Source organism: Serinus canaria, chromosome 17 (assembly GCF_022539315.1).
Source record: "Serinus canaria isolate serCan28SL12 chromosome 17, serCan2020, whole genome shotgun sequence".
Lineage (NCBI taxonomy): Eukaryota > Metazoa > Chordata > Aves > Passeriformes > Fringillidae > Serinus > Serinus canaria.
The window spans coordinates 2247818-2263761 of NC_066330.1; the positions used below are offsets into that span (position 1 = coordinate 2247818).

At 50.3% G+C, this 15944-nt stretch overlaps 1 protein-coding gene across 2 annotated transcripts in view; it reads right to left on the bottom strand.

The window, feature by feature from the left end:
* Positions 1-3819: 3819 nt before the first annotated feature.
* The window catches only part of NACC2 (NACC family member 2), a 55232-nt gene continuing 43107 nt past the window's right edge, over positions 3820-15944 (bottom strand). For both annotated transcript variants that reach the window (XM_050981069.1, XM_050981068.1), the window contains exons 3-6: positions 13749-13916; positions 11108-11213; positions 10643-10740; positions 3820-9058 (exon numbers count right to left, since the gene is read on the bottom strand). In XM_050981069.1, coding sequence (XP_050837026.1) covers positions 8559-9058; positions 10643-10740; positions 11108-11213; positions 13749-13916 — 872 coding nt within the window. In that variant the 3' untranslated portion in view covers positions 3820-8558. The remainder of the gene's footprint in view (positions 9059-10642; positions 10741-11107; positions 11214-13748; positions 13917-15944) is intronic.

Here is a 15944-nt window from a genome sequence, read left to right on the forward strand (position 1 = left end):
AGCACACCAGATGGTGCATGCAGTAACACTTTAAATTAGGGTTTCCCAAATACACATTAAATTTAGATTTAATAAGACAGTTATCACATGGGAATTAAATACCAATTGATTATTTAGAAGGTGCCTCAGCTCAGCAAAGGAGTGTGCAGCTCCTTGTGCTGCAGCTGGCACAGGGAGGGACCTGGAGGGAGCACCCAGGGCTCCTGCCAGGCACCCATGGCTCTTTGTCACCTCAGTGGTGACACTTGGCAGTGGAGGGTGGCACGGAGGGAGGGACATTGCTGTCCCCACCCCCAGCCAGGCCAGTGCCCCAGCTGAGATCCCAGTGTCACCCAGATGGGAGCAGTGACATCCAGACTGGTTCCAGACCAGCTCCAGCCCTGGGTAAATCAAATCCCCCTCTGAGGGCACCTGCAGCCACACAAACCCATTCACAGCCCTTTGTGCCCAGCCATGCCCACTTCCTGCAGCCCCACACCCACCCTGTCCCTCCTGGTGGCACAGAGCCCCTGGGGACATGGGACAGCTCTGCCTGGCAGTGTCCCAGCACGAGGAGTGGGGATCCAGCCCTGTTTCCATGTGGGAAGTGAGCACAGCTCACTCACTGCCAGGTCTGTAAAAGCATTTAAGATCCTTTGCTGCCACTGATTTATTTTATTATTATTATTATTTTTATTATTATTATTATTCTGAGCCACAATGTGCTGCTCATAGACTGAGGGTAATTTACTTTTCTAATCAAATTGATTTCCATTCAAATGAATTCTCTTGTCCATCTCCATTCCAGTAATGTTATTTTAAGCGTGAGCTATGTCTTGGTACAAATGTCTAATCAAATGGGGAGATGCAGAGGGCAGCCTGGTGTGTCCTGGTGAATCACTCACAAGTGAAATTACAGATGCTTTTAGGTGCAATAATTTATGTATTGTAACTTCTGGTGAGGCCCAGAGAGTGAGATTACATTGCCCTCCTGGATTTATCTGCCTTGGTTTGTGGCTGGGCATTTCTGCCTTTGTTTCTCCCCCCATTTTTGGACTGATCTAATTCCTCTCCCAGAGTCCCAAGGGGATGAGGGTTGGTCCCGTAAGACCCAGACCCACCATGAGGGATTTGGGTACCAAAACACCAACGCTGCCCCACCCCAGCCCCAGCACAGCCAAAATTCCAGTTCTGCCTCACCTGAGCAGCTCCTCATTCCCCCCACTGCCGGTGGCAGCTTTCCTGTCCCAGCGCCTGCATTGTCACCGTGCCACTGCTGTCACCACCCTCCAGCCCGGAATTATCATTCCTGTCATCGTTCCCCCTCCGATACCCCCGGAGTTCTCCCGCAGCCCTGCCCGGGGCTGATGGAGGCGCTGCCGGCCCCGGGAACGATGCTCGTCCTACTCCTCACCCTGTATTTGTATTTTGTGTCCTGCACGATCCGTCTGAGCCGTGGCTGGCGCTGGAGTGCGGCTCCGCAGTGGATCACAGGCGGCTCGGAGCAGAGGATGCACGGCAATGCGGGGCTGCGATTCTGGGATGGATGGCAGCTGCTCCGGGGCCCGGCTGGCATCCATCTCCCACTTCCCTCACACGGGAAGGGCAGGACGGGGAGCGGGGACACCCCCAGAGCCGCCGGGCTCACACCCTGGGGGGAACCAGCCCTGGGAAAGGGGGATGGAGCCAGCCCTGCACGGGGCTCGGCTCTCGTTCCCTTGGCCGGCTGCAAGGGCAGGGACCAGCAACTCCTGCAGTGGCCAGTGGCAAGGACCAACCCCTGAGGTGACCACCTCCTGAAATAGCCAATCCCTGAAATGGCCAGCTCCTAAAACAGCCAGAACCATCTGCAATGACCAGAGCCACCAGCAATGGCCAACTCCTGAAATAACTCCTGAAGTGACCAGAGCCACCTGCAATGGCCAGCACCTGCAATGACCAACACCTTCAGCAATGGCCAATGTGTGAAACTACCAGCACCTGCAATGGCCAACACCTTCTGCAATGCCCACCCCTGCAATGCCCAGACTCTTCTGTCCCTGGGCTGCTGATCCCTGGTCCCAGTATCCCTCCAGTTTTGTCCCTGGAGGCCCCCAGGGGGGACAACCTGCGCCTGTAAATAAAGAGCCAGACACAAAGAGCTGGAGCAGGTGCAGTGCTCCAACATCTCTCCCTCTGGAGCAGATCCCAAGGAAATTAAGGCAGGTGAAGTCCCAAGAACACACCAATAACCAATTTTTAGTGCCCCGGGGAGGAGCACTAAAAATTGGTTATTTTTACCCACCTCTCTCACCCACCTCCCTCTCATTCTGGCACTGCCAAAACCACGACCCCCACCCCAGGCAGGGGGGAAACGCCTCTTTTATAACAATAGCAATAAAAATAAGAACATCAATGTCAAGAAAATCCCCTCTCCACCCCCCAGCCTCGCTCCAGCAGCTCCCCTCGTGCTGCTGCCGCAATCCCGGGGCCCAGCCGGCCTGAGCCAACCCCCCCTGCGCATTTTCCCTCAACACATTTCTACAGCAACGTCGTTTACTTGGTTAAATAACTCATTTATCTTTTTATACTCTCTGCAGATCATAATACACCCACTCTGACAATACCGCACACCCAAGCCCTAATTTTAGCGCTGGTGTTTAGAAGTAATCAGTTTGAAATATTGGAGCAGGCCTACCATGGGCTTGGGGTTGGGTTTTTTTGGTGGTTTTTTTTTTCCCCCCCTGAAATACTGACGTTTGCAAGAAAGCTGCTCATAAGGAAAATTCTGATTATAACAGCTCATTTAGAATAAATCAGTTTGGAATGGTTTATGTAACGCGGCGGAATGCGCCGTACGCCGAGCATCCGAGTTCCTGTGTTTTTCCTTCTCAGTGAGATGAGATTAAATGAAACCCCAAATGCAAGTGGTTTTGGGCACTTCTATTTCGCTAAACTGAGGAAATGCAGCTTCTCAGCAATTTTATGGCCAATTGGGTTGGGGGGAAAAAAAGGACAAAAATTAGAGAGAGGAGAATTACCAACACCCCCAGCCTGCTCTGCTCCAGCTCAGATTCTCTCCCTTTGGAAACTTTCCCCCTCCTCACCCTAAAGACAACAACAACCCCAGGACAGCCCCATCCTGGGCAGAGCCAGGGGTCCTGGGATGCTGCTCGGAGCTCCCGGTGCTCCCTCTGCCCTGTTGGTGCCTGGGTACCTCCCCCTGGAGCAGGGGAGGCAGCGCAGCCTCTGCTGCATCCCCGGAGCATCCTCAGAGCATCCCCAGAGCATCCTCAGAGCATCCCCCCCCTGCCCCAGGGCCTTGGACACCCTCTGAGGCCTGGCAGTCTCATCACTGGGGGGATGGCAGGAGCCCTCCTGCCCCTTCTTGGAGCCTGGGGAAGAATTTTCCCTGGTGGAGAGGTGGGGAGCTCCCAGCAGAGCAGGGGACAGGAGGATTTCAGCTGCTGCTGCATCCTCCAGTCCCTGCCCCACTCTCTGGAAAAGCCCCAGATTCATTTGGGAGCGCTGCAAATTCAATTTTAAATAATGATAATAATAACAACAAATATTCGTTTTTATAAGTGGAGGGAGGGAGGGAATGTGTGATGTGTCCAGGTAAAAAAGCCAAAAGATGCCCAAACCACATCAGGTGAGGCCCAGGGCAGTGCAGGGAATTCCAAAGTCCCAAAATTTGGGCAAAACCTTTCAATTGGCCAAATCTGGGGATTGTTTCATACCTTGAAGTGGAGCCTGAGCCATCAGAGCCCCCTGAGCATCCATTAACAACCCCCTGCCTAACAGTGCCCACCACCCAGAAAGAAACCAGAGCAAAGGAAACCTTTTAATTGTAATTTACTTTATTATTTTGTAAATGTGAATTTTACAAAGCGCTTTACAATTAATGATCACATTGGGTTGGTTTTTTTTGTTTTTTGTTTTTTTTTTTAATGGATTTTTTTCGTCATATGAAAACAGCTATGAGCACAGTTCCAGCTCAGGGTGGGGGGGTCTTCATGTTTTCTCTCTCTTTTTTTTTTGTTTAGTTACTGATATATCGTGTCAGCCATGGCTACAAAATAACAGTCTGAACTATACAGAGTAAGAGCACATAAATACTAGTGAATAATGCATGGTAAAAAAACAAAATAAAATAAAAAATAAAAAAAAAGAAGCTAGCGTCGTTCGTGGCTGAGACAGCTGAGGAACATAATTCAGTGGTACTGTGAGATTTCCTTACAGCACAGAAAGTATTTTTAACAGTCATGAATTACAGTACTACTTAATACCCTATGAAGACGCTTTAAAAACAACCTTGTACTTTAAGTCCTTTTTTTTTTCCCCAAACATTCTGTCCAAAGGATTAATGTTCTATTTGAATCAAGTGCCATCCAAATGTTCAAGTCAAAAATATTTATACATTTATACTCAGTTGTTTTTTATTATTTATTAATTATTTAATTTACTTTTTCTTTTCTTTATTCTCGTCTGCTAAAAATAGTATTGCAAGTTTTGGCTTTTTTTTTATTATTATTTTTATTATAACCTTGACATAAAAATCACGATTTTTTTTTTTTTTTTTTTTTTTTTTTTTTTTTTAGATTTCTGTGTGTGTGCAAAACGCTTTTAAACAGTGGAAGAAACTGGAGGAGGAGTGGAGGGGTTTCCAATGTGAGTGCGTCCCACTCGCCCCCTCGCTCGCTCCCAGCACGGTTTGGAGAGCAGGAACACTTGGAACAGCAGTTGAATCCCGGGATGGCCACGGGGGGCTGCGGGGACAGCTGGGGACACTCTGGGGACACTCCGGGCTCATCCCGGCTTCCCACGGCTCCTTCTCCGTTCGCAGCGAGCGATTTCCAGCAAAACGAGAGCTCTGAGCACGGCCCCGGGGACAGGGCTGGGGACGGGGCTGGGGACAGAGCTGGGGACAGCCCCGGGGGACAGGGCTGGGGACAGGGCTGGGGACAGCCCCGGGGGACAGCTCTGCTCCCCAAAGCCCGCGGGCAGTTCCAGTTTCGGGGCGCTGCGGGGTTCGGAGCCCGCGGTTCCCAGCCCCGCATCCCCGGGGATCTCCGGGGCAATGCCAGCCCCGAGGAGCCGCTCCAGCTCCTGCCCTCACCGCCGGGAAAGGTCGGGAATGTCGCCGTGTCACCGGGCTGGCGGAGGGTCATGCAGCCCCTCGGCCGTGCGAAGCGGTGTTTGTTTAATTAGCGCTAACGAGGAGGAGAGGAGCTGGTCCTACGCTACGGCAGCTGCGGGAACTCGGGTGCTTTTACACTCTGCGCTCGTTAAAGGTGCTTGGTATAACTTTAGATATAGAATATACAGGTAATATTGCTAATAGTCAAGCATAAGAATAAAGGTGCAGACATACCATAAATACTGATGCTCTGATTTTACACTGTCAGACCTAGATGAATGCAGTTTCCTATTCACATTATAAAGCAGCCCCAAAATTCTAGAATTTAAAATAGTGTCGTAAACAAAGAGGAGGAAGGAGTTGGTTATGATCTGATCTTCTTAATCTGTTTTCCTTGGAAAAAAAATGATCAAAAAATTCTAAGGCACTCAGGAAAGCCGCATACAATCGATGGACTGCTCTGTTCTCACCTTACATTCAGTTTTAAGGGGTTATTTTTTTTTTTTGCCTTTTTTTTTTTGTTGGTTTTTTTTCTCGGAAGAATACAATCATTACCATATAACATTTTCAAACATATCATTAATCCTCCACACACAGGAAACATTAGTGCAAAATGCTTGCCCTCATCTACCAGATAAGGAAAAACCCAACGCCCTTCACATTTTAGAAGTTTGCCTTCCTAATAATAATAACAATAATTAATAAAACAAACCCAAATCAGGAAAAAAAAAAAAAAAAGGGAAAGGAAAGGAAAAAAAAAAAAAAGAAAGAAAAAAACCCCAAAATATACAGGAAGTTGTGCTAGGTATAAAAATATATATTTTCACTGTGCAACTTGACTCTCTCCAGACTCTCTGTCCTAAGCCATTCAAGTACTTTGCTGCTGCCCCCCTGGTGGCCCCCTTGGCTGTCTGGGAACAGGTTTGGTCCAGAATTAATCCCTCCAGCCAAGTGCAGCCCCCAGCTGGGGGGCTCAGCCTGCTCCCCACCCCCAGCAAGTGCCAAAAAGGAGGAGGAGGAATCCTCTGCAATATCTTTTCTCTCTATATTTATATTTATAGATATGCACACAGACACACACACAGGGGACGACTTTTGATCTCCGGCACCCGGAGCCGCTCCCAGCTTGCCTCAGACTTTTGGCAAACCCAAAGATTTGGGGATCAGGAGGGTCCTCAGCCAAACCTGAGCCCCACCAAGCTGGCTGAGCTGCCCTCCAGCAGCTGTCCCCAGGGCACAGGGACACCCCAGGGCCAAGGAATTGCTCCGTGTCCCCAGGGATAGCTGGGGACAAAGCCCCCCGAGCTCAGCCCGTGGTCCCCGGGGTTGTTCAGTGACGTGGGTAAAGTGCAAATAGAGCCGTGCCCATTCCCACTTCTCCGAAACATCCCACACCTCTGCACCTGCACCAGCCCCCAAAAACTGGTCTGGGGCATCACAGTCCCCCCAAAAAAGCTGTGCCAAAACCCAATGTGGGGCAGGACCCTCCCCAACATTGATTTGTTTGTCAGGAGCAGTGGCACAGGCTGGGCAGCCTCGTTATTTATGATGCAAAAAAACTGCTTCAAGTATTAAAGAAAACAAAACAAATGGCCAAAAGTTGGGTTATCCTCTCCCCACTCCCCCTTTCCCATTGGAAATACAAAGAAGGAAGAAAACCCTGAGCAAAGCGCTGTCTGGATTAGGGAATCAAAGCAGGAAAGAAAAGAGGAGCACAGCCACAGCAGCCTAAAAGTGACTCTTTGTGCACCTTGTTCCTCGTCCCCAACGTGTTAGAGAACAAGCTGCAAGCGTCATTAAAGCAGGTCGTTAAGTCACAGTAAAAATAACCATCAATAAAATAGGAAAGGAAAAAAGAAAAGGAAAAAGCCAAACTTGGCTTTAATGTCCCTGTCCCCATCCCTTGGGGGCACTGGCAGTGCCATCCCCGTGGGACCCCAGCCTGGCCCCAGCACTCGGGGGAAGCTGCAGTGTCCCCTTGGACAGACTCTGCTCACTTTGGGGTTTGGAAAGGGGAGGGACAGAGCAGGTACCTGCTGCCCATCGGGCTCCAGGGACACCCACAAGTCCCATCCCGAGGCCACCAAAGCCACCACAGCCTGGGGACATCAGCCTGCAACAAGAAAAATAAAGACAAATAACTCCGCGTTGGGTTTTCCCCAGAAGGGGCAGCGGGAGGGAGAGCAGGAGGCAAAGCTCTTCCTCCTCCCCAAAACCTCTTCACAGAAGGGCACAAAGCTCATTTTATCTTTTAATTTTTGCATCCAATACACTCCAAATTATTAAAAAGTGAGAGCCTGGTTGGCCTGGGGAGGAGGGAGGGGCAGAGGGTGAGCTCTGCACGCACTGAGCTCTGCCTCTGGGGCGGATGCTGCCAGGAGCCAACACCAAGAGCTCCGGGTGTTGCTCCCTTTGGAGCAAGAACAACGTGCTCTCCATGCTCAGATTCCTCCCTAAATCCCTTCACAGGCTGAGGGGGGGCTCCTCCCCTCCCTGTGGGTGCCCCAGGACCTGCACGTCCCGGGGTGCAGAGGGGTGACAGAGCCCGGTCCCCCAGGAGCGGGGACGTGAAGGTGCCAACACGGAGAAGCAAAGGAAAAGGAGTGGCTGGGAGGGAGGAAGGGAGGGAGGGAGAGAGAAACCAAACCCAAACCCAGCCATATTGGGCAAAAACCAGACCACAACCACAACGGCAGCCAGGCTCTCCACCTGCATCCCACGCAGTCCTCCCGACACGTGCCAGCCCAAACTCCTGCGGCACCATCCCTGCTCCAGGGAGCTGCAGGAACCTCCCCGGGACAGCAGCACCACGGCCAGGGCTCCCCCTGCCTCCAGAGGGGTCTGGCCATGATTTCACTGCCAGAATTTCCCCCAGCCCATCCCACTTGGCTCGAGCCCTTCCCGAGACAAACGCGGCCAGTCACAGCACCTGCACCCGAACACACCTCGCTTTCCTGTTCAGTGACAAAACTCTCCTTAGAGGACAAGGTTAACGATGGCTTTACTTCTGAGCTGAGTGATGGATGGGGTGATGACGGGGTGGTGGTGGGTGGGGGGTGGCTAGCTTTTCTCCTCCCCTTCTTAAAACAAACAAACAAAAAACCAAAAAAAAAAAAAAAAAAAAAAAAACAAGAAAAGAAAAAGGAAAGGAAAGGAAAAAAAATAAACCAAAAAGAAAAAGCTACAATCTTATAGACTAACCTCAGGAATATCAAAAAAGGAGCCCAATATTTTTTTAAGTAGGTCGCCACAGACCTAGTCGTTTACAGTATAACGAATGCGATTATTTCCTTCATAAATTTTAAATACAAGCAGAATAAAAATCACATTTTTTTCAGGCAACAGTAGCAGTTCAGTAGGTAAGTGGCTTGATCACATTTTTTTTTGTTTCGTATTAGTAATGCATGCAAGCAGCTTTAGTATTACAGATCCCTTATAGGTCATGAAATGTTTGCTCTCTTTATAAAGTCCCTCCATAAGTACCATCCTGTCTCCTCACGGGGGTCTCGGGCCGGCTGGAGGAGCCCGAGCCTTGCTCGAAGGGTTGGGGGGTGCTTTGGGTTTCCGATGCCACAGCATCCGTGGCAGCTGCCTCCTGGATGACGGAGCCGGCGCCCTCGGCGTCCTCGCCCTGCTCGAAGGGCTGGCTGGATCCGTTGCTGAGCTCTACATTCACTGTGCTAGTTCTCAGGGCTACGATAGTCCCCGCCTCGCTCCTCCTCTCTGCATAGATGCGCTGCTCGAAGGGCTGGCCCGCGTTGGGCTGGAAGTCGGGCTCCAGGGGGACAGTGTTTGTGGAGGAGCCCATGACGCTGCGGTACATCTCCATCCCCTCGGGCAGCATGGACTTGATCTTGGGCAGCCAGCGCTTGCGCACGCGCCGCGCGTTGGTGCACATGTCGGCCGCGATCACGTTCATCTCGCTCTCCTTAAAGCTCGGGGCAAAGTTCTGGCAGTACACTGCAAAGACAGGGAGACACGGGGCTCAGGCTTTTGGGGGAGGGACACAAAGGTGAGCCTGGACAGAGCGGGGTTTCACCCACAGGCCGGAGCTCTCCACACAGACAGAGCTCCTCAGCTGGAGACAGCCAGGAATGGGTCCCAGGAGGGCCATTGGCACAGACATCATTTGGGAAAAATCCTTTCCTTAGGATCTTTTCTCCTGAGAAGCTGAGAGGCCTCAGAAACGAAATGTAAACACTAATTATCTGCTGCTCTGGAATGCAACAGGTGCATCTGTGATTGGTCTCATGTGGTTGTTTTTAATTAATGGCCAATCACAGTCCAGCTGGCTCGGACTCTCTGGTCAGACACAAGATTTTATAATCATTCCATTCCTTTCTATCCCTTGCTAGCCTTCTGATGAAATCCTTTCTTCTGTTCTTAGTATAGTTTTAATATATCATTTTCTTTTATCATAAAATAATAAATCAGCCTTCTGAAACGTGGAGTCAAGATTCTCATCTCTTCCCTCATCCTGGGACCCCTGCGAACAGCACCACAGGCCCCTCACTGCATGGGGACCCCCAGAGCCACAGGCACAGCCACAGCACATGGGGATGGCCAAACCTGAGGTGGACACACAAAAGATCCCACAAACTCCCCAGCAGCAGCTCCGTTAATGGCTCCTAAACCCCCAGTGCTGCAGGAGCTGTCACAGCTGAGGGGCTGCCCAAGGGATTGTCCTCTGCCTGTCCCTCTCCTTGTGCCACCCCTGCCTGGCCCAGCAGCCTGGCTGCTCCAGCTTCCCTCTCTGGCACATCCCCTGGCAGGCAGCAGCAGTGGAGCTGCAGGAGCCCTGCAATCCCTCGTGCCCTGCCAAGCACCTGATGTTGTGGAGCAGCATCCAAGGAACTGCCACGGTGAATAACTGTCAGCTAAAGCTCGTGCACAGGGACAAACCCAGGCAGGAGGAACCCATCCCATACCCCAGCACCAGTGCCCTTGCAGCCCCCTCAGGAAGGATCATGGCTGCAAAGTCCAGAGCTGGGACTCTCCAGGATAGAACTGCTAACAGGGAGCTGACTCCACCATGTGCAACCACACATCTGCCCTCTTCTCCCTTTTCCCCAGATCTCCCAGGGCAGCTGGAAGGCCCTTGCACTTTACAATCAGGGAGGGGAAAGATTTCTCTTCCAAATCTTAAAAACTAGATGAAAAAAACTGCTTAAGAGTTTTGTTCTCCAGCACAGTAACATTTACACATAGATTTACTCCCCAGAATTCAGCCAGGCTGAGAGAACACAGTGATTCCCACTGCAAATGAAGCCCATGGCAAACAGATCTTTCTGAACCCTTCAGGGCTTCCTCCAGCACCTCCTGTCCCAAAACACTCCAGGTATCCACAGGTGACTGAGGGAGAAGTGGCTGATGGAGAGCAGATCCCAACCACATCTTCTCTGGGCAATCAAAAAAACGATGCAAACTAAAAAATAAATTGATTTTCCTACAACCTAATTCCACCATTATGACACAGAGTGCCCTTCCCTGCCCAGGACTGGGCCATGCTGTCCCACCCCAGCAGCAGAACACCCCTCTCCTTACATTTGACTGCATTGAGGACCCTGCTGTCCAAGGGCTTCCTGCTGGGATCGCTCGTGGAGGACCTGATTCCAGTTCCACAGCTGTTGGCAAGAGTGTTCCTGTGGGGAGGCAAAGGGACATCCTGGGAGAGGGGACATGGGGACAGCCACTGCCCCACCCTCCTCCCTTCAGGTGAGGCATCACCTGGATTTGGCAAAGGGAGATCCTGGGAGAGGGGACATGGGGACAGCCACTGCCCTGCCCTCCTCCCTTCAGGTCCTGCTGGAGGCACCACCAGGATTTTAAGGTGAGGAATGGGAAATGTGCATGGAAATGGAATAAAGTTCTCAAGCATCATAAAGAAAATGCACAGAGCTGAGTGCAGAGGATGAAGAGCTGGTGACACCCCTGGGAGGTGAAGGGAACAGGGAAGGGATCCCTTGGCAGAGCACGAGGAGCAGTGGGACAGGACGGGACAGGACCTACCGATCGAAGAAGGTGGCCAGGAGACGTCTGAGCAGGACCTTGTGTTTGACACCAGCACATAAATGGCAATTCATCAGCTGCCCCCGGGTGATGTAAACACCTGAGCCTGCAAGGGGGGAGAGGGACAGCCCAAAATGAGCCCCTGAGCCACCCACAGAGCCACCCCTGAGCCACCCACAGCTCCTCCTCGCTGGTGGGAGCCTCCTCCACCTGCTGCAACAAGAATCCTGGAGAATCCTGACAAATCCTTGGGGCCTTGGCAAGTCCCAGGCAATAACAACTCCTAATTTTATCTGTACAGACAGGAAGTCTATGGGAATCAAATGAAAGGATTCCTATTTTCTCAGCAATGCACACCGTGATTTGATATGTACAGATCAGATTATTTATCCTTTCTGAAGCAAGAAAACCCCAATCCATTTGGCCTTTTCTTTCTTTTTTTTTTTTTCCAGTACAAGACTGTATAACACAGAGCTGGAAATGAAAGAAAAAACCCCATCCAGCACAGAAAGAGGTACTTGGTTACAGATCTAACTGCTTCCAAAACCCCAGCCCATCACCTCCTGAAACCTCTGGTGAGCAGGGAATTTTCCTTCTAAAGCACAAGGAACTGCTGCCTTTGAACCTGCTGCCTTTAAGGATGTTTTCTGGAAGAAAAAGGAACCCTGTGCAAAGCAGCTGGACACGTCCAGAGGTCTGGCAGTACTTTACAGCAGGTTTTATATCAAACCTTTTTACTCTGCTCGCAGACCAACCTGCTCCTGCCTCAGCATTGCTTCCAGGGAGAGGTTATCCCATTTTTCAGGCATTCTCTTACATGAGAGGGTTTTGGTATTTGCTTTTAATTAAGATTAAATAATGGGTCATGGCTGGATCCAGAACACACTCTGTTCTGGAGATAGAAAAACATCTGCTGCAGAAGTAACATCTCCTCCTGGATTTCCAGGGAAGAGGATTGTCCCTGACCTTCAGGGCAGCTCCTGGGCCTGACCCCCTGCACCTCCCCTGGCACCAGAGGCACCCCAGGACACTCCTCCTGCCCCAGGATGCAGCATCCCTCTGGATCTCTGAGCCATGCCACCTCTCACCAGGAATCCTCCTCGTATTCTCTTCCATTTAATGACTTTTTTTGAGTAACAGCCTCAGGCCCTCCCTCAGATGTGCTGTGGTGACTGCAAGCCTTGTTAAAGACCCTTTTTTAGAGAGGGCTGCTCAAGTTTGCTGAATCAACTGTAGCATGAAAAACCAGAAACAAAAGGAAAACACTCCCACTTGGAGAGTTGAGGAAAACTTTCACAGCAGGATCGAGCCCCCCCTCCAGGTCTGAGACAGGAATTAGGGGAGTTTATTTTGTATTTTAAGAGATAAGGCATCAGAGCAAACACCAGCCACCACTGAGGGGAACTTCACTTTAATAAATGAAAAATAACCAGGCAGCCACTATCAGTTAGTGATATTAATCTACTTTTTTCCCAGATTGAAAAATGTAAATCAAGCAGAGTTGCCTCAAACCAATTTGCAGCTCTCACTGTGAAAATAACCTGCTCCACTTGATGGTTTTAAGAAGTCTCACATTAAATGGAAATGGGTACAAAATGAATATTCCAGATCCAAAATAAATACTTGTGGTTGTGCACTGTGCTTTGCCTGCCATCAAAGTCCTGTCCTCCACCAGCTGCAAACCTTTGTGGGCACCCCCTGAAATCCTGACTCCTTCTCCAGAAGGAAAATGAAATCATGCTACTCACCAAGAGAGAAATGACTGGAAGGGAAGAACAGATTTGGATGGACTGTGCTGCCACACGTCCTTTTTGGACCAAGGGCTTTGCAGGGATTAATTAATTAAACCTCCCCACCTGGGGGCATGTCTGGGATGTCCTGCCCAGCCATCCCCACACAGCCACATCCAAGGGAAAAACCCACAGCCAGGCCACTGCAAAGTCAAGCTGGAGGAACTTCTAAAAGCAGAATAATATTATTTCCACTGGGATTCAACCTGGTCACTCCAGTTAAACACTTTCTGTGCACTGCTGGGTCTGCCTGGGCTGCCACAGCCACCTGGTTTCACTCCTCCAGCTCTACACTCTCAAACAGAACCTCTTCCACCTCCCACTGGCCAGAAATCTTTTCTGGAGAAGGAGTAAATTCTCTCAGTGTTGTAAATTCCCCCCAAAATGAAAACAAAGACAGAAGAAAGGACCAAACTCATTTCATTCTCTTCCTGCTGCAGCGTTTGACCATTTCGTAAATTTATAAAGAAACTTTTTCAGGTTTTTCAAAGCTTGTTCACTGTCACAGATTTTATCTCCCTGGCTTTGTAAATCTTACAATGTGGCAATTTTTGTGTGGGGTTTGTTGGGTTTTTAGATCCGTGATTCTAAATGAAAACACACTCACTGCAGCCACACCGAGCAGGAAGAACACAAGCTGCAGAATTCAATTAAAATGCTAAATTAATTCAATTGAATAAATCCTGTTAATGACACATTTTTCTGTCAGCAAATTAAAGGAAACTCAGAACTTTCCAAAAGACGACTGGTGACGAATAATCCAGAAAGACACTGCAAGGGCACCCAAGATGGAGAGCACAGCTCCAGAAGGGAGACAGCAGCAATCCAAAGGCATTCCAAGGAAAATCTACCTGCAACCAGCTCGAGTTTCTCGCCAGGGTCTCCCTCGGAGTAGAGCTTTGGGTGGCAGCGGTAGCCGATCTGGCTGATGAGGCTGGCAGGGAGGGCCACCAGGTCCCGGCGGATCAGCACACAGGAGCGGTTCTCCAGAGGGATCTGCTCTGGCTTCTCCTGGGCAACTTCAAAATGAAAAGGGAAAATGGTTAAAAAGAACTGGTCATGACACTGAGAGGAGGACAGGCTTTGACTTCTCGGCGCAGCAGGTGGAAATATTCCCCCCTCCAGACGTCCAACCATGGGGCAGGTGCCACCTGAAAGCTTGGGAAAATCCTCCTCCACGGCAGCCTCAGGGTCTGCAAAAGGGACCCTCAGAGTCTAATTATGCTTTAACATCTCCTGAGTCAGTCATTTGTGAAGATGGACAGCTCTGCACAGCTGGCATCGCTCTGCAAGTGCAGCACACGGAGCTGCTGCCCCACACACCCCAGGAGGGTGGCAGGAATCTCACCAGGGCTTCTGAACAGGCACTGGATTGCCCCAGTTTGATGAACAGCTGCAGCAGTTCCATCATGACTTCCCTTGATGGTTTTTCCTGCTGAAGTTAAAATCCAGACCCTGCAGACACCTCTGCTCTGAGAAAGGTCACCAGGACCTCTCCTGAGATGCACCCCCAGCCACCTCCAGCCCACCTTCCCTTCCTCTGCCTTCTGCAGGCCAACTTTTCCTCTCAGTAACCAAAGAAGCTCCCATCAACAAGGCAAAAAATGTTATTAAGACGTAGCTTGAAAGCCAAAATACCAGATTTTCCCAACCTGCTCTGATGTACCATCTTCAGAGCCCACCACTGCCCAGGAGCAACTTGGAAAAGCTGGAAATTCTGGGCTGTCCTGCCAGCACCTCCAAACCTGGGTACTGTGGGCACACAGAGGATTGGCTTCTAAAGCACATTTACAGTCCAAGACCACCAGATTGCTTAAAATGACCATTTTTGACAGCAACAAGGGATGCCCATGTGCATCAAATTCAGAACACGGTGGGAAACAGCTCCAGGGCTGAACTGCAGCCCAGCTCTGCCATGATCCACCTTTTTTCCTCCCAAAACTGCTTGATAACACAGCAAGTGCCCCACACAAACCCAAACCCAGCTCTGTGCCTGCAATCTGTGAACACTGAGAGAGCAGAAACCCCAGCGAGGAGCGTTCCTGAACTCAAAACCTGCTCCAGAGGTGTCTTTTCCTGCGATTATCCCCGAGTTCTGGGGGCCACTTCTCCTGCCTGCAGATAAAATAACAAGTTTTGCAGCCTTGTTGCTCAGTAACCCCGGGCTGATGGCTCGGGGACAAAGGGAGCAGTGTTCTAAGTAGGACATGCCCGCGGTGCCGTGCTGGGCTGTGGCATCCCATGGCAGGCTCTGGGGGCATCCCCACCCTCAGGAGATGGGTTGGATGGCTCCCTCTGTCCCTGAGGAATGCCAGGAGGGGCTCTGGAATGGCAGGAGGATGGTCCCTGCTCGGGGAGACAGGAGCCAACAGCAGCAGAAGAACTCACAGGGCGTTTTTAAACTCTTTGTGCCATCACAGCCCCATCACCAGTGGGAAATCTGTGCCATTGGCATTCCCAGCTGCAATATTCCCAGCATTCCCAAGCATCCAGAGCCAAGATCCCGCTGGAGATGGGGCTCAGCTCCCACTGAGGGAGAATCTCAAAGACCAGCTCTATTTTGAGGCTTTTAAAGAGTGATAAGCAAACCATATCCCATTAAATACTGATAGTTTCCAGCTTAAAGAAACCAAAACCAAAGGGACAGTGGGTATGGAGGAACCAGTCCTGCTCTGCTGTCCTTCCCTGGCAAGGCAGGGCCACCAGGGCAGCTCCAGGGCAGGAAGGGACACCTCAGTCATCTCCCAGAGGTAAAATTTTACTCAGAGGTAAAATTAAATATACAACCCCTAGGAGCTGTATATGTGACCAACACCATCCCACCCCAGCACAGGGCTCTGCCCAGGTTATTAAAAATTATTAAAAATTATTAAAAATTATTAAAAATTGAATTTTTAATACTTCATTTTTACTTTAACCAATGGCTCAGGTTGAAAGCACCCACAATATCCATCAGCACCATACTTCATAAACCAAACTAAAATTCATAAACCAAACTAAAATTCAGCTAAAAAGACCAAGTGTAACTCAACCCACTGCTGGATTTT